We start from the raw sequence: 21,884 nt of genomic DNA, 5'->3' as shown, positions 1-21,884 counted from the left end.
CAGGTCGGAGTACGTGGTGAACGACGGAACGTTCCGTTTGAACAATGGACCGATTCGGGACAGAACGCGTGGACACTTTACCGGCTACGGACACCAGGCTGCATAAATGATGTTGGAGACGATGGACGGGGGACCGGCAAACCCCATCCAACCAGAAGCCACCGACACCGCCCCCTAAGCTGCGGGGCTAACCCCCTACCGCCCCTCCTCGACGGAATACCAAAGAGGGCAAGGATGGAAATTGATGCCGACTCCGCAACAATGGAGACGGATTCACAGATGAAAAAGAAAATAAAAAGGAACTAAATCCGAGCGAAAATAAAACGGCAAAAGGGTGGCACAGAGGACGCATTGACCTTGACTCCTCCCACACTCCCGACTATCGTCGCGGAGATTGATGCGGCCGGGGAAAGGAGGATGGGGAGAGAGGAGGGTTTGGAGGAGGGAGGGAGGGTGTGTATGTGAGAGTGGTGCAGCCGGGGATATGACGAGAGGGGAAGGGAGGCTCCTTGCGGCTTTTTTCCGGGAGGTCTGGTATATAAAGGCGGGTGTCGGTGTCCGCAGTTACACATCTACGGGATCTCCTTCTTTGCATCCGTGCACTCAACCCCGGCTCTCTCTCTCTCTCTCTCTCTCCGCCTCCGGGTTGAAGCCGATCGTCCCTATCAACATGGGGAAGGTCCCGAACGTATTGGCACTCCTCTTGGCGTCGGTGGTCCTCGTCTCCTCCGCGCCCCACACAACGCACAAGACTTGTGAGTAACCATTCGAGTAATAATTGCTCTCTCTCTCTCTTCTGTAGCAGGGCCGTCCTCCAGATGTCGAATACCGAAAGGGATGTTTTTGACAGCATCCTGGGGTTCCGTTTCACTCCCGCAATCGTTCCCTTCACGGAGTATAGCTTTTCCCGAACGCCCGTTTAATTCACTTTGCGCGGTGATTTCGAAATTTTATTCTTGCACGGATAATTTTTTTCCGGCAACCGTGACCTGGGATGGGGAGCTTTAACGTTTCGTCGTGAGTATGGATTCGCCCCGCGATTCCATTTCGATGGGATGCTCCTTTTTTTGCTTTCGAACGAGTCATTTATGGGGCCGGAATCTATAATTCCGGTCTCTCCGGCTATCCCACGGTTCTCCATGTGGGATAGCACGAAAACAGTTGGGTGCGGGACGGAAAAAACATTGATTTTACAGTAAGAAGATAAAGTTTACAGAAATTTTTTTACCCAAGTATTCTCGAACCATTTGAATGAACGAATCTGGTACACCCCGAGCATTCTCTACATTTGTAGATTTCTTTAAAATGTAGGTCACTTTAAATGTAGTTTAAATTATTTTTTATGATTTCAATTGAATTAAGCTGGACACTTTTTTCTTTGTGATTTTTTCCCTTTGCCTATCGGTGAGCCTTCAGTTCACACCGATGGTCGAGACGACGACCGAGATACAGGGATCACAACATTTTACAGCTTCTCCTGTTTCTCTGTTCTGATTATTCTCTGAAGCACGATTGATAGAAATAACTAGACTTATAAGAATATGAAGTCATATTCAGGCACTTATGCTTTAGTCTTCGCGACCAAGAACAGCATTTTGTATTTGTGCTTCGTGGAACGTCGATAAACATCCATTATGTTCTAGTGTAGTCATGAAGGACAAATTTGGAAAAGATTAATTTTATTCATTATAGATATTTATTTTTTCTCGTTCACTCTGACTAAAAATTAAACCTCTTCGTGAATGCTTTCGTATGTGCTTGGAAATGTTAATTTTAAAATCTTGTTTTTTTCTCCACAGACAAGTTGTGCGTTCCGAAGCAGTACCTAGAGTCATGCCATCGCATGACGGAAGAGGCCACCCCGAAGGGAATCCGTCTGCAGTGCTTCGCAGTAAGGGATAGGTGAGTGATCCGAAAACGAGCATCACAACTCCATTCTTTTAAAACTTACTGGATGCGATGGTAGAGGACATAGTCATGTAGCATTTATAAACCTGAAGGTCTACATCGATTTCCATCGGGAGTTGTTAGCGAGTCTCTCTCGTCCTATGCCTTGCGCTGGCACCCAGAAATGACAAAACGCCAGCGACGAGGGAATTTTAGAGGGAAAAATTTTCAACACTCAGGAAAAATTTATTTACTTCAGAAAACTAGTCATGACAGTTAAAAGTAATTGATTGAACCAAGTCTCTAATTTAGGTTGTGAAAATAATTTGTGAAAACAAAGAAATTTAAGAATTTTGAAATATTCAGCTGATCATCTCAAATTCGAATTCATTAGAAAGAAATAATCACATCAAGGAAGACTTTCGAGGATAAATACTCGTTATTACGTGCTTCAAAACTTCTTTGTATACTTCCTAAATCAAGAGAATTACGGTTATGCCCTGTAAATCACCCAAAGGTTTTACCAACTATTACTACTACAAAATCCATTTCAATTCGTGCTTAGAATATCCTACTATATTATGATAGGGGATTCTAGGCATCCCCTTTTAGGGTAGGAGATTCTAGGCGAGAATGAAAACGGAAGGGAAATGGGAAACTTTTTGAGGGATTAACAGATGGGATGCCACCGTTAAGTAGTTTCTATGATGTAATATTGTCTGAGACAAGAACCCCATGTGTCAATCCATTCTTCCCGATAAATTTTATACCCTTGGTAATATCGGTGAATATATTGGTATACAAATAAGTGATCAAATTTCATCAGTGAACCGATCATCTCTAGTGTTTTTTAACGACTCCAAATTGACGTCGTAGTGTCACCTTTTAGCGTAGTATTTTTAACGAATCCCCTTTTGAACTTCTCGATGTTACAAATGAAGCTTTACTCTGTTTTCCACTTAGATACTATACGTTGATGCGCTTTAAATTAAATTGCATTGCATTCAAACCAAGCGTGTCACTAGGAAGGTCATCTTGGTGTTCGCCTGGATCAAGAACTAGTCCCCTGTGGTTTGCAAGGTTTCCACCGCCTGTGGTTCAGAACCAAGGGCCTGTTTCGTAAATTCTCGGCTTACGTTAAACTCTTATGGCTAATGCTGTCTTTTACCTTATTTAAAGCATTCTGAAATGAAATCTGCCATTCATCTGAAGTTCAATGACTATGATATGATATGATATTTTATATTACGTTTGTGACTTCTTTTAGAGGGCTTATTCATTGATTGTATCTTTGAGAAAGTTGTCCAAGATCGGCTTTCATTCGGGATTCGCCATTCGATAGTTAATAGAGAATGGAGATAAGAAATGGCTAAACGAGAGAGTCTGAAAAATGATGCAAATATTCAGCATCTAAATTTTTGTTTCGCAGGGTTGAGTGCTACGAGAAGATCCGTGACGGCAGCGTGGACTTCGGGCCGGCAGAACCGGAGGACATGTATGTCGCCAACCACCTCCCGAACTCCCACTTCGTCGTCTTCGAGGAGATCCGTGATAAGAACGCCACGCACGGTAAGATCCATAGTCCGTCTTGAAACTGCTCAAACTGTAGATGTCATTAGAGGATATTTCAAGTCCAGGATGTAATTGAAATTTTCAAAACACCGGTATTTTTTTGCTGTATATATTGCCTCAGGAGTATCTTTTATATTTCCATCAGTGTCTCACCTGAATCAAATCTTAAAACTATTATCGAAAACCAAGATTGTCCAATGAAATTGACTGTGGATACTGGGGCATAGTGGTTGGTATGTTTTCGTATTTAAATGAAGGAAGTACGTCATGTTGCACCCCACCGAATTTGTAACCGTCTCGTTTCCATCCGGTATCGAGTCGCCCTCGAGGTGCGCAGTCGCCCGCTACGTATCTCGAAAATGAATTGATGAATTGGAAGCGATTTGGAGCACAAATGAATTCCGCGGGGAATATTTCAATGAGCCTTCTTTCTTGAGACGATTGTTCGAGAAATATTACTCTCTCCTTTGCGAAAGAATCCTGTTCATTTCTTTAATTAGATTTCTCAACGAAAACTTTTTAATTGATGAGAGATTTAATTTTCTTTCGATTTCATTTTTATTTGCCAGGACGTCTATTGATTTCTTGATAATTTTTCGGGAAAATTTTTAATTCCCTCCATCACCGCAGGATTTCCGCTCCGTGGCCCTTTGCCACTAATCATTTGTTTAATTAAAATGAGAGGACAAGAATTGAGGAAGTAATCCCCCGATTTTTTTTACCAACCTAATGAGTTGAAGTTTTCATCGGAATACTTAAGAGAACTGGCGGAAAGTTACGGGTCTCGATTCAAATGTCTCCGGATGCAACCAAAAAATAAATAACATTTCATGAACGCCGGGTGGGTAGGTAACCAATCATAGACTTCAGCAACCCTCCACTTGTTTCCTGAATTCATTATTTTGCCCGTTCTTGACGGGTGAATTTAGGCTTCGGGTATCAACTAGAGCCTTTACGTCGGTGCCTACCTAATTACTATCTTTGTTGAAAGCAATATCTTAAGACAAATTTAATTATAACGAAGAACTATCTCCTATACTAGTGCTTCGGTCAATACGGTCAATAGGGAGAAGAACTGTTGTGTCGAGAACACTACACCGTTGGCGTCACCAAATCGATAGTCAATGGATGACTGTCAATACTTCGATACGGGTGTCTTCCCCGCCCTCCTTCTTTCTTTGCAATACCACCGTCCTTCCTGTACATGGTCGCAGTGTCAATCGGAACACTGGTAAAAGAGTTGTTTTTCATTATAATTAAATTGGCTTCGGATATTGCTTACAACAACCTTCCAACGACTTGTTGCCAATATCTCAATTTCTTATTGCCATCATGAAGCGTCGAGAAAATGAGTTAACCCTAAGGAATTTCCATCACACTAATCCCACTCCATTCCACCTCTTTTAATTTTAACGCCCACTTATAATCTTTGCAGACGATGTGCGCTACGGAGGCGTTGCTCTCGTCCGCAATGATCTTCCCATCCCCGACATCAGCGCCCTCCGTGGCCTCAAATCTTGCCACACTGGAGTCGGCCGGACTGTTGGCTACAAGATCCCACTGACCAAGGTGAGCCGTGATGCTTGCAACAAGCACAACGGGGAAACTAACCAATATTTTTATTTACTGATGAAAGAAAATGTCCGATGCATTTATATAAGTTTTCACCGAGGTTTAGAGATATTTACACCTAATTTATCTGTCTGGTCCCAATATTTATTTAGCAAATTAAGAAATTAATTAAATTCTAATTTATGAAAAAAATAATTTATCTCTCGTATAAGCTTTATTTGTTAGCGCTGTCTTTAGCTTTTGGAGCAGAGCAATATTAGATTCATATTTGATTTACAAGTCATACCGTTAAACATCTTAGCCTGATTCCTTGATGACAGCAATTAAGTTCAAAATTGTATGACTGCAGTCAAATTATGAATGTCAGATAATTAATCTAATGCTCCTGAAGTTATATCACCATTCCATGTCAGCAGTATATGTATGAGTTTGTTTTTGGATTTATCGCTACCCAAATAAAAATGCTAAATGTTTTATTAATGGAAAACGTGCGAAGATAAAAAAAATATTTTGATAATTGACTTTATTTTGTCGATGTTTTTCATTAGAGTCCCACTTGTATGATTTTCCTTCCGCTGGGTATTGATGCGATACTTATTCATTCACTGGACTGTGGCCAATCCAAAAGTTTTTCCTTCCGAATCAGCTGAATTCTAGAAAGTAATGTGTCAAGAGTTTTCATAAAAAATATATTCCTCAATTGGAGATTTCTTTATCAGAAATCAAAGTGGCCGAAGCAGGACCAAAATTGACGCAGCAAGATGTGATGCTACTCATTGGGTATTGAACTATATGTGCACGATGGAAATCCTTTATTGTAGCTCTTTTGGCGTTTTGAGTACTTTCCGTGAGGCTGTGGAGGGAATATCGTTCACCAGATGTGGCCTAACCAGCTCTACCGCCTGAAAATGAAAATTTTGTCTGGCAGTGCAAGCTACTGATGGCTAGATGGTTGGCAGACGCCACTTAATGACTTAAGAAAAGCGACAGGTTGTGTATCATCCAGAGGAAGTGTTTTACGAAAAGTGAGTGAAGAAATGATGGCAAACGTACATGAAAGAATTCAACGCCAACTTAAGTAAGCCGTTCAGTAATTGCCCTTCCGGTCATTGTTCAGCTGCGTTTTCTGTATTTCCATATAAAAAAAGTTATAAGTAATCTATTCTGCGAATAGCTAAGAAATCGTTCGATCATTTTGGTTGTATCCCAACCATTATTATGACCCATCTGAATCTAATCTGCAGAGAGAAGAAAGTTAATTAGTTTCTGAGAGGCATCAAAAGTAAAATCAAACGTATTGAGTGTTGTTTGATTATATTAAATATTTAATACCACTAAGCTATTTTTAAATGGTCAAAGATTACCGCAAAGATGCTTTAAGTTACCATTCGACATTCAAGAGAAAAGGAAAAGATCCATATTGATGTTACAAAACTTCAAGCCTGCGTTTGATGTCCATGCTTAGCGAAAGATGTTGAACAGTACGTTGTCATAGGGTTATTCACCGTTTCGCCGGCGTTTTTATATTGGAGAAATGTAAATTAAAATTGTTTATCACTGTTATTGGCTGTTCCTCATTGTCAATTTCATGCACATTAGGTGAAATTGGGATTTGGATGGAATACTTCGGTTCCACAACTAGATTTGCTCCACAAAAGCATGTTTTCTTCACCTAATTCCCATATTAACAGTGCTATACACCATTGAAATGTCTGTTCGCATGCTGTGGGAACCGAGTAGAAATCTTCAACACGTGGTTTTATTTTTCCAGTTGACCCAAATGGGCATCCTGCCCCAGCCAGACCCATCGGAGCCACGCTCACAAAGGGAAAACGAACTGCGGGCTCTCTCTCAAACATTCCCTCAGGCATGCCTTGTCGGGAACTGGTCCCCTGACGAAGAAACCAACAAGCGGCTGAGTAAGAAACTTTAATTTATATATGTTTTCTTTTATTTTTGTTTTTGCCGAGTTTGTCAAACGGGTCATTCAGGTCTTTGGAATGAATCCGTCTCGGATGGAAAATAATGTCTCCTTCACTGTTAAGTGAATGAAATGAAAGATGTACGTGTACCCAAAGGGCAAAGAAGGCTCGACAAACTGCGCATTGGGAGGTGTAGTTACGCGGGATTTTCACCGCTCGCCAATGCACGTGGGAAGTTTTTGGAATAGCCTTTCCTTTGCGCTCGCTTCGATGAGTGCATCAATTCGGTCAAGCTGTCACTATCATCCCCATTTAGAGACACTTGCAGGGTACAAAAAAAATAAGCATTTAAACTTTTAGCAGATTTGTCTGAGTAAAGAAATTACCTTAAGAGAGCTTCTATGGTCAACTTCTGTTTCCCGCATTGGTTAAGAGGAGCCATATTCCGATGGATCAATTAATGAATCAATTATAATCTTAATTTCAAACATTTTTTTGTTGGCCTGATCCTTAGTTAAATTCATTAGTACACACGGGTAAAGTTACTCTCTGCCTAAACAATTCAAATAACTTCCCATTATTACTATGCACTACATTGGATTATGTACTGCTGCTTAAATTCGTCGCTACACACTCCCTCAAACAAAATTTATTTTATTTTTGTTCTATTGCTGCGATTATTGCGGGTGTTTAGGGCGTATTGTTAATGGAAATATGATTAGAAGATGTGCATACCATTTTATAAACTTGTAGCATTCCAATCTTGACATCCACTCCGTAAGAAATAATCTGTGGTGTGCGAAAAGGTATTTTTTTTACCGATACATGAGTAATATTATCGATGCATTAACAATCTAACGATATATTACTCCATTCTATGAATAAATTTCTACATACCACAGGACATACATGGATAAATCATATTTCTGCCCAACCAAGAATGATCGTGAAAATCTGATCTCGTCACTTGATGGAAATGTTGTAATTTCCACTGTCACGTTAAATTGAATAAGTTAAAAGAGTTCAAGTGTCAGGCAATAACGTCTGTAATGGTCAGAACTCCTAACTTTTGACTATATAAAAAACTTTTACTAAACGGCTTTTCTTCTTTTTTCAATCCCATTGTCCTGCAGAGGCCGAATACTCTTCCCTCTGCTCCCTCTGTGAAAACCCTAAGGTCTGCAACTACCCAGACATATACTCCGGCTACGACGGCGCTATTCGGTGCATGATTTCTCCAAACCGTGGTGATGTTGCCTGGACCAAAGTGGTCGTCGTGAGGCAATTCTTTGGGGTGAGTACTCAAATCCTTGAGCGCTGAGCATTATAAGATTTTCCGGCGAACTGCCCAATCAGGATATCTTCGCACCTGCAGTTTTAAATCGTAAAAAATTGTTCCCGTTTCTGGAGGTGTCGCACTCACTGGCGAAGCTGATGGTTTAGGGGACAAGTTAAATTTGCTTGCTGGAAGACAGACGGGTGACCCTCTACCCCGCCTGTGCCTTTTTTCTTCCGTTCAATCCGAATGCGAGATGAGACTTTCTATCAAAATTTGTCCATCAGAGAAGAGGGCCACGCATTCTTTCAAATCCCATGAATTACGGTCCGGTACTGTATCAATTGTTTTCGTTCAGAACAGCAGCATATTTGTATCTGTGAACTTAATATTTATGACGTGTATATATATATAACTAGGGCTTTCGCGTCCCTGTAATATTATGCTTTCAAAGTTTGCCGATGAATCTTTATTTTCCTTTCTCAACTTGTCGTGGTCAACCATAGATGGTAGGATAATTCTCCCATCGAGTGGTAATTGGAAGCGGATAATCTTGCCAATTGTCCTCGCTCTGCAGAAATAATAGCAGCAGAGAGGGGGTGAGAAATTGGCTGGACACGTTTTGATTTTAATAAAGCTATTATTATTAAAGTGGTTATTATTAATTGTGAGCATTAGTCCAAAAAAGAGTTTCATTCTAGTCGAAACGAATATCTGTACGATATAAAATATGCGATACACATTTATTTTTATCAACACCCTAGGTGGTTTTGAGTGATTTGCAATCATTAGCGAAGAAGAGAGTTCTGTCGAGTAGTGGGAAAGGAAAGAACTGTTTAATTAAAAGCAAACTGCTGACTTTTGCCCACGTAAAAAATATTTGTGTCGTTCCGATGCATCTGTCCTTCCGACAGTGAATCCAGTGTTGACCGCACCTTTTTATTCATGGAAACCGTTTCCATTCGGAATGGTAATCGGAAAGTTTAATTGGACACATCGGCGAGTGTGTGAGTCACGTTGCTTGACGTCCACATTCGTAAAAAACGTGAATGGAAGGGAGGGACGGAGACTCTTCAACTATTATTGCTCTCGCGGACATACGAGTAGGGAGGACGGGTTGAATGTGATGTTGCAAAAAGGAACGCTCGTAGAATGATGAAAAAAAGGCCACACTAAAATTGTGGATCACCCGCTTCGGCGTTGCGTAGTTCCGTTGTCCTTGTCGTCAACCCGATCAATTGTTCCGGACAACGAATAAAAGTGTTCGCGCTGGCGAGAGTGATTTGCGGCGAGGAATGACGTACGTATCTGAGGGAATGCTCCAGATCAGGAGAAAAGGCAATCCAGTGACGATTTTTATTTGGCAAATATTTCAATGTTTTTGTTGCTGCACTCCATTCAAAAGAAAACCACTTTCAAGCAATTCTGCAAAGTAGTTCAATTTTTCACCCCCAAAACGATGTAGGTAATGGTTGACGATAAGTGACAACCCTGCATCAAATTATCATGTTGAGAGTCATGAAAGTCTCTTTGAAATTTTCGAGATTCAATCATAAATTATTGGATCTCATTGTATGCATGCGATCCACAGAAAACTTGTTTATTTTTAACTTTTGAAAAAAATATCACTAACCCACCCGTCGGTGTAGACAAGAAGACGTGGACTATTCAAATTTTAATTTCCTTTTTCCTCCTACTACAGCTACCACCCTTCTCAAGGACCCCTGAAATGGACCGTGACCCTCTCATGAATGTAGACCTCTACTCCTACCTCTGCCCTGATGGCTCCAAGGTTCCTCTAAGCTCTGACACCCCTTGCACTTGGGCTGGACGCCCATGGCCTGGATTCATTGCCAACTCTATGGATGCAGTGTAAGCACTTTCCGACCAAAAGTAAAAGAGTCATTTGGGAATTGCTTTTATCATTCATTCAATCTCATTCCATGCCCATATACAGCTAAGAAATGAGGAATGGCATTTGGTCTGTTTCTTGCCTTTTTGTGCGATTCCCTTGTGTTCTCAAATAAATGAGGGCTGCTGATTGTCTGCTAAAATTATTTCAATGTGAAGGACTAATTATTAGAGAATTTCATGAGAGAAAAAATTATTTTCCTAACTATTTTTTTCCAAACATCACGTGAAACTTTATCCACAGTTCAGTTTTTACAGACATTGTCTGTAAACCTCAAAATGTTGTTTTTTTTCTTATTGCCTTGAGAATGAAATGCACTATTAACCACCACATCTGCTGAGCCTTGAGTTGTTAATATAATCACATTGTATCAACAACTCAATGAAGATGAATTTCATGATCTCATGACTTGCAAGGAATCTTCATTATGATGCAAAATATAAGTTAAAACATTTTTTTTTGTTCATTTTAAAAATAGGTAAGCATTGACCTTCAAACAAAGATATTTAAAACCTTGCTTCCCTTGATATACCTCTGTCCTTAATTAGAAACCTTTAATTCTGAGATGTCAGAATAAATTATATTGATGCCCTATCCATATTTTGAATTAAAAATAAAAATTTTCCATTCCTGAACACATATACGGGAATTAAATTTAAAACACTTTGCTTTTCCACGTAAATCACATTTTTTTTAATGTGGAAAAGCAAAGTGTTTTAAATTTAATTTCAATATGAAGAATTTCCACCAAGTGATGCCAGAAACTGTTTTATTTATATATACAGCAAATGAATTCAATATTTTGGTCATAAGATCAATCCAAAATTCTTATTCTGACATACAGGTCATTTGGTATTGTTTTAGTCTTGTGTTTTTATTGCAGAAAAGTCTTTTAATTTTGATTCAGTAAAACTATTTGTGCATTTGAATTCTCTGCACTTGTAAAACAACATTGGCTTACTATTTTCAAATATCTGCATCTGAGTGTGGTTAATGAATCAATCTTTCAAAAATCTAGAAATGTCGAATGACTCTGACTTCCTTGTTCTGCAGAGAGATGGAAGATCTTAGGCAGCAGATTTCTAAAGTAGTTGAACTTGGAGAAACTGAGAACCTTTGGGAGAATAAGCAGCTCGCGAAACCAGGTGATTGGCTCAGCTCAGTGTTGGCCCTCCGTCAGATCACCACCGCTGTGGAGAATGGACCAAACCCACCATCCCCATCTGAATACCTAATGAAAGGTGAGTCAGCTTGAAAGAGATTAAAATCAACATCCATTGTGAATTATGAAGAAAAATAATGCCTAATTGCTTTAAGTTGAGTTGTATTAGAATAATAAATTTTCATAACACTAACTTCATCAGAATAAAAGTGAAGTAATCTCTTGAAGGAAGGTACTCTTGTCTGAGTGGCAAACCTAAAATTGTTACATTTTTTATGTTGCCATTTATTTGAGCTGGCTATTTAAACAGGTCTCTCGCATATGGTGCTCAGTGCTATTATTTGGCATACATTCATAGCCATCTTCAATGCCTCTGGGTATAAGCAATGATTTAGTTGCATCTGTTTGATTCTAGCTCGTTACCTTGATGTCATCAGCCGTGAGCTTGGCACTCTTCCTCCACTGAAGTTCTGCACATGGTCCGACGTAGGCCACAGCAAGTGTGAAGCCCTTAAAATGGCTGCCTTCCCAAGGGAGGTGAGACCAAGGCTTGAGTGTATCCGAAAGCCTTCCATTGATGACTGCACATCTGCCATTTCCCACGGTGAAGCTGATGTGGCGACACTCGATGGAGGAGAGGTTCGCATTGCACAAAAGTAAGCCTTTATTTATTTAGCAGTAATATAACCATTATAGACTGGAATAACAAACTGTCAGTCGCTGATCATAGAATCCTAATTCATGGCCTTTGCTTCTGAAATCTGAGGTTTTTTAAATGGAACAGGTGAAAATTTGTTTTTGACATTACATTCTAGATTATGCTAAATGCCCAATTTTTCCAAAAAGTCGGTGAGAAATGTTTTGGTCATGGCTGAATCAGTCTGACTTCTAAACAGGGGGCGATTAAGACATTGTACAAGCATCCTCAAATCCATGTACACAGAAACAGTACATCTGCTGGCCATTTTACATAGGCTTCACATTTATATGGTCTCGGAAAGATTTTGTAATCTTTGGGTGATTATCACTTTAACTCCCTCAGAATTCCACGTAGTGTGCCTCCTCTGGTCACTCGTCTGCTAATAATAAATTTATGTGTGTATTTCCACATAGTTTCTTAGGAACATGAACAATGAATATGAACATTAACAATTTCCCTCAAATAAAGACGTTTTATAATAATAATAATTATTATTATTATGTATATGCAAGTGAAATGAAAAAACCGTGTTAATCAAATATTTATTGTCATGAATCTATTTGTTATTGTGGCAAGGGGTATCATTGGCATTAAACATTACTGCAAAATTAGTTCTTTGTTTTCACGGGGCTGTTATTATTAAATTATGTCAGAATACTCTAGTCTCCTTTTCATATTTAATAGTTCCCTTTTAGTGTTCTTAAAAAGGCCATCATGGCTTCCCCAGTTTTAATGAGACTAAAATATATTCATTTAAGATATAATATTTCATAAAAGGTCAGACTAATTACAAATTGCGAGTACTAATTTTGCAATACCCGGAGCTTATTAGTCATTTGTGCAGTGTAGCAAATGCAGCACATGAGAGAAACTGTCCATCTACCAGTACCTCTGTCTTCTCTTGGCACAGTATTATTATTTGCCATCGTATTTTTATAGGAAATATCAGCTGAAGCCTTTCCTTGCTGAAGTGTACAGTGAGGAGCCCCATGCTGCTGGATATTATGCGGTGGCTGTTATCAGGGCCAACTCTACAGTCTCTTCCTTTGCCGACTTGCAGGGAGCCAAGTCCTGCCATACTGGATACGGCCGCACAGCAGGTACATCTCACCTCTTACTTAAGGAAGACATTATTTTTAGATGCTAATTATATTGGTGGAAACTTCTGTTGCCTTCCATAAATCAACCATATTTTTCATAGTATGAGTAGATACAGGATATGCCTGTATGGATGAAAAATCCTAAATCCAAAAGCTTTTCACGGTGCCTTTCAATTTTGATTTTCATGCTGTAGCATTTCACCAAAATAAAACCAATTATATAAATACTCAGGCAAATGGGGCTTATTTGCCTTGGGGCTTATTTATATAATTAGATTAATTAATTAATTGAGCATTCATTTGTATTTGATCCAGTGTTTAATCATTATTCAGCTCCATACAAAATCCTAAATTCCCAGGAAAATGAAGAGACTTTCGTCAACTTTCATGGGATCATTGAATCCTTTTTTTTTAATTGGGCCAAAGCCACCTGTAACTGTGAATTACTAAGGAAAAATTAGGTTCTTCCCCTTGTACAGTGGTGAAACAATATTCAAGCGACCAAAGTGGAAAACCTAAAATTATTATTAATGACTTGGTAATCCTGTGTAGTATTCATTTGGTTTTACACTATAACCTCATAATTTTGAGTGGGATTAAATGAGAGCATTGGATCAAAGTGGAAAAGTGGTAAGTGTATGTATATTTCATTCCATTTTATCATTTTTCTAGGCTGGAATGTACCTCTGAACACCTTAATGGAGCAAGGCTTAGTGAGCAAGACCCAATGCCCTTATACTGAATCTGTCGCTTCCTTCTTCTCCGGTGGAAGCTGCGTGCCAGATATCAAGAAGAATTATCCTAATGCCCCTGATTCCCTCTGTGCTCTGTGCCCTGAAGGTTGCACTGATGCCAGTGCTACAGAATTTAGTGGTTACTCTGGAGCTTTCCACTGCCTTGCATCTGGACTTGGAGATGTTGCCTTTGTTAGACACACCACTGTCTCAGAAAACACCGGTATGTATTAATTTGAAACCTTGCTCTCCTATTTTCTCATATTTCTCCCTTAATTGTATCTCTCAACCGCACTTCAATTCAGTACCTTATAGTTTACATAATTTATAATGTATTACATGAATTTTCTTTCTCTCAATATTGAATTATGAGTTATTACAATATGGTCACAAAAATTAAGTTTCTCAATTTATCAGAATTGAGTTGTATCATTCAATATATACTTTAGTATTTATTTATGCTTTTCATAAAGCTTCTCTTGAGTTGAAAAGATTAAGTGCTGATTGTATTAATCATCATTTGATTTATTGCTTCTGCCATGCATTTAACAAAAAAGCTTCATATGTTCATAATCATAACATAAAATTCTTTGAAATACCACTCCTGTCATTTGTGATTATATTTCCCATGACTTATACAATGTTGGCACAAACCTTTGATGTGTACCAGAGTTGAATATCAAATTCTCTTTCCACAGATGAGGCTGGCCAGTTTGCTGACTGGTCCAAGGGTCTTCACTCTGGTGACTTCCAGCTTCTCTGCCCAGGAGGCGGACATGCTCCAGTTTCTGATTATGTTCACTGCAATTTGGCCAAGGTCCCTCCCCACATGGTAAGTTTGGAATGGAGGTAAAATTCGCCTTCAGAGGGATGATGCTGTTGAAGTTGATTATGCAGTCAACTGCCATAGAGTAATTTTGATGAATGGAAAATGGTGGCTGGAGCTATTTTAAAGAGTGTCTCTTCCATCTCTTTGAAAAACAGGTGGTAACCAGTTCCACAAAGACTGAAACTGAAATAGCTAACATGCGCCACATCCTCATGTCCATCAGTACCCTCTTCCACAAGCGTCCTGAGGTGTTCCAGTTGTTTGGCTCCTTCAATGGTGTGAAGGACCTTCTTTTCAAGGTGAGTGAACTTTGTATCAACGATGAGCGGAGTTCACAATATTTTATATCTATATGGCTTGCAATTAAAGTAGGTGTATAACTTTGTGGTCTCCTACCTAGGTATCCATTCCCTGCAAGGGACTTAAGTGACCAAAATAAAACTCTTTAACTTCGAATACACTCTGACAATACTTTTGAGGAGGGATGCAGTAATTAATGAAATATGTGGGCTTACTTGACAGAAATTTAAGTTCATGTATTTTGTTAACATTTCACGTTAATCTAAGTACCTAGGTAATTGAGTGGGTAGGTAACTCAGTATATATGGCATAGTGATTCATATTGCTATCAATGTGAAAGTCAGAAAAGGACTGGTAATATGAATTTTAAATTAGGAAACTATTATTGAGCAACATTTTTCAAATATCCTCTTTACGGAGCAAAATATGTGTCTGGAATAGATTTTAGTAATAACTCTTTTTATATTGAACATAAAAAATTTAGAGAGGCCTACAGTTTGTAATATAAACCTTGAGAATATAAATGCATGTATGTACATATCTGACCTGAATCTACGACCAGGCAATGTGGTGGGCACTCTGAGTTGGGATAAATACACATTCACTTGTGGTGGCATCTCAAGTCAATTAGCTTAAGAATACTAATTTGTTTCTGTAGAATTATATTAGTTAAATCTGAGAATGGGCATCATGATTACTAGGAGAGTGCATGCAGTAACATTTTTTATAAAAATTTGCAATAGAGAAACCAGTCAACTATGGTAAGAGATGAATTTAAGATGGCATATCTAATTGCTCAAAAAACTAAATAATATTTTATATTATCAACTGAAGTCCAATTAAAAAAATGCATGTTGAGTCTCAAGTTTGAAAAAAAGTTTGAAAGTAAAAGAAAGAATGAGTCATCGAATCTCAGGTTTGGACTCATGCCCTTGCAAGGAAATCAAGTTGCATATCAGATCAAATCAATGGCAACAAGTTTGGGTCAACTACTCAGATAACTTACAAAGTGAATTAATAGGAAGAAAAGAAATTCAGAAATGATGGCTTATCATAGTTCGTAGGTTTATTTACATGATATAATTTTTTTGTAATTTGTATCTCCATTATTTTCAGGATAATGCCTTGGGTCTCAAGCCATTGGGTGCTGAAGTTGCTGAAATAATGAGAAGCTATGAGAACATTTTGGACTCTGTGTCTCACTGTGATACCTATGCTTAAACAAAAAGTCATTATTAATCAGTATGCTGATGTCAGTTGCTGGTGCTAACAAGACTGAATGCTTCATGTATTGATCATGGAATATGATCATTTTGGATTGTTAATGGATTTCTGATCAATCCATTGATATCGTTTGCAAGGTCTCAATGTTCAGTAATTTTTTTCATCCACCATCCACATGTGTCAATCTAGTTTTAGCTAAGAAATAGAAAGAGAGAGAGAGATTAAATAAAAATGAAAATTTTTAAATTGAAGTTTTTCTTATTATCATTAAACCATGCCCATAACTTTGAACCTTATTTCTATCTTATAGTTTTACTTGGTATCTTTGTTTTAAAGATGTTATCGACATGGTGATTGGCATCAAATATGCATTCTGGATACTCATAGTAGCACCTTAGCCTCTGTAATCTGGTAATGTTTCTTTTGGACTGTCATTGGGTTTCTCAGGAACTGAACCATTGCTGTTTACCCAGTAATAATTTCCGAAGTAGGACTCAAAAATTAATACTCTTGGATAGTCAGGTATGTGAGGTTAGCCAAGTCTAACCAATAATTAGTTGAAATATATCCTTGAAAGAAATCCGATGGTGACACACTGCAAGTGGCCGCTAATATGCAGTGAAATGCTAGTATATGCTAGTTTTGGACGGTCTCAGATGACTTTCGGCATGCATAATTTCCTTCTTCAGCCCTACATACTTTCTGTTAACCTTCATACCACCTGAAAATCTAATTTACCTTCCTTTTCCTACCCCACTTAACTCCTCCTTCCAATTATAGGTTTTAACATCCCAGTACCTCTCAACATTTCCTCCACTCACCATTTCTGCCCTCTTCAGATTTCATCTAGCAACTCCCTCTCATCTCTTACCATATAGAACTTCCTAATTAGACTTTCTCTCGGTCTAACATCCTTTCAGAATTCTTCTCCATACCCAAATTACAAAGTCCACTTAATGTATGCCTATTCTCATGCCTAAAAGACCAGGTTTCTTATCCATACAAGTACAGTGGTTAGGTAGATGGAGTTAGCATGCTTCATGTTTTAGTCTTTATTCACAATTTTTCTTTATATCTCAACTTAGAGTAAATGTGATTAATTTCCTCCTCCTTACAAGTTCTTCTTTTGTTGCCAATATTCTTCACTTAATATTTCTGTTATCATATCAGATTGTCCTATCTATTTTTAAGATAGTTGTTGGGCAGTCCCAAATGACTTTTATTTCTTAGTATTATTATTATTATTATTATTAAAAATACACATGTGCTGATAGACATTGTCAGGTGGCACACAAGTCCCAAATAATTGCAAAAGATAATACATAAAACTAGACTTCAAAACACAAATCTCTTTAACAAAACAAGTGAATCCCCATCCCATTTACAACCATTTATCAGCAAGGAAAAAAAAAGATAAATTAAAAAAAAAATTAAGCTATTACATATAATACCATACACCACACATCAATCAAATTATTACATATATGCCTTACATCTATTCTTAAAAGTATACACTCTGTTAGGAAAGGGCTCGAATATTTTTGCAGGTAAAGTGTTCCACTTAACAATTGTTCTATTTAGAAAAGAAAATTTTTTTTTATTTGTTCTCTGTGCCCGGCATTTTATCTTAAATTTGTGATCATTTCTGCCTATAAAATTTGGGTTCCCCGCCTCTTTCCTAAGATCTGCCCAAGCTTTCTCCCCCTTCAAAATTCGGAACATTCCACAAAGTCTGCTTACTTTTCTTCTAGATTCTAGAGGTTCCCAGCCCAGCGTTTCTAGCATGTCAGACACACTCTCCATCCTCCCATGCTTCCCCAGTACATATCGGGCAGCCTTTCTTTGCACCTTTTCCAGTTTTTTAATATGACCTTCTTCATGAGGGTCCCATACAAGAGAAGCGTACTCTAAAATTGGCCTTACTAGGGTCTGATAAGCCTTCTCCTTGGTTGCTCTAACGCTCCCTTTGAGGTTTCTCATTACCCAATGAAGAGTTTTGAAAGCTTTCTTATAGATGCACTCCACATTTAGCCCCCACCCTAAGTCCTTAGTTAAATATACACCTAAGTATTTGACAGTATCACTTCTAGGAATAACATTTTCTGAGAATTTATATTCCCTATTGTTTCCAATTACCTTATTGCTAAAAGTGATTGATTTGCATTTGTTAACATTCATATCCATCCCATTTTTTGTCACCCAATCTGCCATTTTATTAATGTCCCTTTGAAGTTTGTCACGGTCTCTGTCATTTTCGACTTTCCTGTAGATAATACAGTCGTCTGCAAAAAGTCTTATCTGAGAATTAATATTTATTGGGAGATCATTTATATATATTAAAAACAAGAGCGGGCCAAGTACGCTTCCTTGTGGGACTCTCGATGTTACCCTTGCTTTTTCAGAATACACTTCTCCTAATTTGACCCTTTGTGTTCGACCTTCCATGAAATTTCTGACCCAAGAGATTACTCTTCCATCTGTGTGTAGTGGCAATTGGCCCATCTTAAGCATTAAGAGATCGTGGTCAACTTTGTCAAAGGCTTTTGACAGGTCGACTATTATAGCATCCACCTCTATTCCCGCATCCATAGAGTCGAACATTTCTTGGCAGAACCCTAATAGCTGAGTTTCGCAAGAGTGCCCTTTTCTAAAACCGTATTGGCGACTATACAACCAATTCTCACTCTCCCACAAGTCCCAGAGATAATCAGCCATTATCTTTTCTAATAGCTTGCATACAACTGATGTCAAGCTTACCGGTCTATAATTATCAACTAGTGCCTTATCTCCTCCTTTGAAAATTGGCGTAACATATGCCTCCTTCCAATCATTTGGCAGGGCATTATTGTTTAAGGTAACATTGAATAAATGATTTATATAATTTGAAACTACACTACCGCCCAATTTAAGCAAGTCAATTGAGATACCATCTGGCCCTTTTGATTTATTTGCCCTCATTTTCATAATTTTTTTATAAATTTCTGCGCTGGTCGTTTTAATACTTTTGGTATTTAATATTTTTTCGCCTCCTTGTTGACTCAGAGATGAATCTACAGGATCCTTTTTATTTACCATAACCTTAAATACACTTGCATACCAATTGTTAAACGTATTAGCCTTTTCCTTATCATCAACGATTAGTGTCCCATCCTCTTTTTTTAAAGCTGTTATGTTTTCCCTGTTGTCTTTCCTCCTCCGGAGGTACTTGTAAAATTTATTTCCATTATCTATCCCGATTATTTTCTGTAGAAAACTATCTTTGGCTATTTTCTTTTCTCTATTTAATTCACGAACTAATTTTTTGTAAATTATGAGCCATTCCGAGCTCTCGTTCCGTTTTTTGTGAATCACTCTCAGTTTTTTCTTCAAGGATCTAATTTTGCGGTTGTAGAACTCTGGATCAGTATTTTCTTTAAGAATTTTTTTCGGGACAACTTTATTTAATCCCTCCTCCATTATCCCCTTAAATGTTTTCCAGATTTCTTCTACATTCTGCCCACCACTTACCCATTGCGAATACTTTTCCCTTAAAAAGGTCTGGAACCCTTCCCTATCACCCCGTTTATATTGCCAAACTATCTTTTTGTTTACTAGCCCCTTATACTGAGCCCTCTCCCAGTTTAGATACATACGCACAGCTGAATGGTCACTTATTCCCGGAAGGACATCGACTTCCCCTACCCACTTTTTCGGTCTCACAAGTATGACGTCGAGGATGTTTCCCCCGCGCGTGGGTTTTTCCACCATCTGTACAAAACCCTCCTCGTTTATAAGACGACTAACGATTTCTTGGGCCTTCCCACCCCCCACCGTGACCTCGTCTGCCGACCATTGAATACCTGGAAGGTTCAAGTCCCCCGCTATGAGGGTGTGACCCTCAGGGTTAGCCGAGCATATGTCTGCTAATACCTCGACTGCGTACATCCCTTCGTTGGGGCTTCTGTACATAGCAACTATTTTTAAAATTTTCCCTCCATTCCTACCTTTAACATGAACACACATCATCTCACAATCATTTCTTACCCATTCCAATGTACTTATTAGGTTTTTATCTACACATATGAATATCCCCCCTCCACGACCATCCCTAGCCCTTCTGTAAACTGCCAAATTTTGAGGAAAAATCTCGTTTGACATAATATGATCACTTAGCCACGACTCCGTACCTATCACAATATCCGGATTATATGCATCAACTAACGTCTCGAAATGGCATACTTTATTTAGAATACTTCGGCAGTTTACCTGCAAAACTACTAAGCCCTTACCTTTCTTTCCTTCGGTATCGCGAGGTCCACCTCTTGTGCCCATTACAGGTTTCCCTGCTCACTGAGCTTTAGTGCGACATTTTTAAACAGATTTGACAAAACCAGGGATCCCTTCCTGTTTAAATGCACTCCATCGCGGCCCAAGTGTCTATCACCGACCCAACAGTTTGGGTCCACAAATGTCAGACTTTGTTGCACGCAAACCCACTCTATTCCTTCGTTGATGGCGTGAATTCTCTTCCAATGTATGTCCCTTCTACGAAGAATTCCACTAATAACAATTTGAGCACTATTGAACTTATTTTTGGCCGAGGTCGCCAAATCCCAAATAAAACCGATTAGATGGTCTTCTGACTTAGCACTTTTTACGTCATTTGTCCCTACGTGAATTATGACAACACTTTCATCACCATCACTAGCCATATTAGCTATTTTATTATCCAATTGTTCCACTCTTATCCCCGGAAAACACTGAACGCCTTCATTGATACTTTCGCCACAATCTCCGACGAAACGTATTATGGAATCACCAAATATTTTCACTTTGGGTGGCCCTGGATCACCAAGAGACGTCCCCTCCCTTGACACTATGACCTCCCTCATCGGAAGCACTTCCCTCTTCGGTCTCACATTTATCCTATCCTTCCTTCCATCTCCTCGCTTCTTTGGCTGCTCTCTCCGTAGGATGCTTTCCCGTATTCCTCCAGCCCGATCGGCATCCGCGTCACATGAGCTTGTTCCACTTCTGGTCGGCCTTAAATCTTCCGGTTTCCTCTTATCACACCTCCGGACAAAGTGGAGATCATCTTCGATTTGCTGTTTCACCCGCCGCCTCATCTCTGTTAATGATGCTTTCAGTTCCTCATTTTCAGCGGAAAGACTGAAAATTGTCTTCCGAGCGATGTTTAAATCCGCTTGCAGCTTTTCAATTACCTCCTCCTTTTCTTCTAAACCTCTTCGATTTTTCTGACTTTCACACTTACTGCACTGCCAATTATCACTCACGCAATCCTCCAGTTTACTCTTAGAGCAATTAAAGTGGTACCAAGAGCAACACCCACTACACTGGACTCCATTTCTCAATTTTCTACGGCAAATAACACACTTTACATCCACCGCCATGCCCTTTCCCATTTCGCCCAAGGCACTGTGCCTTCTAGCGGTCACTAAACCTCTCGAGCGGTCGCTAATGCGCAGCTTGAAAACACGTCCGTCTCCCTTGAGGGTCCGTGAGTGAGTGAGATTATGGGGACTTCCTATTTCTTTCTTCATTTCTTCATTATTTTCTCATGGCTTCATGCTGTTCACAAAGCCACTCTCCCAACCCATATTCATCTTCCCCAACATTCTCCTTTCTATTAGGGCCTTTAACATACCACTAAATTTCAATATTTCCTCCATCCACCTCTTCTCCATTATTCAGATT

At 39.0% G+C, this 21,884-nt stretch overlaps 1 protein-coding gene across 1 annotated transcript; it reads left to right on the top strand.

Annotated features, from left to right (window-relative positions):
* The first annotated feature begins 564 nt into the window (after positions 1 to 564).
* Positions 565 to 16,436, top strand: Tsf1 (Transferrin 1). Its single transcript, XM_071592676.1, has 14 exons — positions 565 to 755; positions 1,800 to 1,902; positions 3,317 to 3,456; positions 4,895 to 5,028; positions 6,803 to 6,950; positions 8,087 to 8,247; positions 9,932 to 10,101; positions 11,195 to 11,382; positions 11,719 to 11,959; positions 12,943 to 13,103; positions 13,776 to 14,060; positions 14,536 to 14,669; positions 14,822 to 14,965; positions 16,083 to 16,436. The coding sequence occupies exons 1-14, from the start codon at positions 671 to 673 to the stop codon at positions 16,185 to 16,187; spliced, it is 2,199 nt and encodes a 732-aa protein (XP_071448777.1). The 5' UTR covers positions 565 to 670; the 3' UTR covers positions 16,188 to 16,436.
* The last annotated feature ends 5,448 nt before the right edge of the window (positions 16,437 to 21,884 follow it).

Source organism: Hetaerina americana, unplaced genomic scaffold (genome assembly GCF_022747635.1).
Source record: "Hetaerina americana unplaced genomic scaffold, ioHetAmer1.1.p SCAF_5, whole genome shotgun sequence".
Taxonomy (NCBI): Eukaryota; Metazoa; Arthropoda; class Insecta; order Odonata; family Calopterygidae; genus Hetaerina; species Hetaerina americana.
The sequence above is the reverse complement of the archived record's forward strand: the minus strand, read 5'-3'. Positions and strand labels throughout refer to the sequence as shown.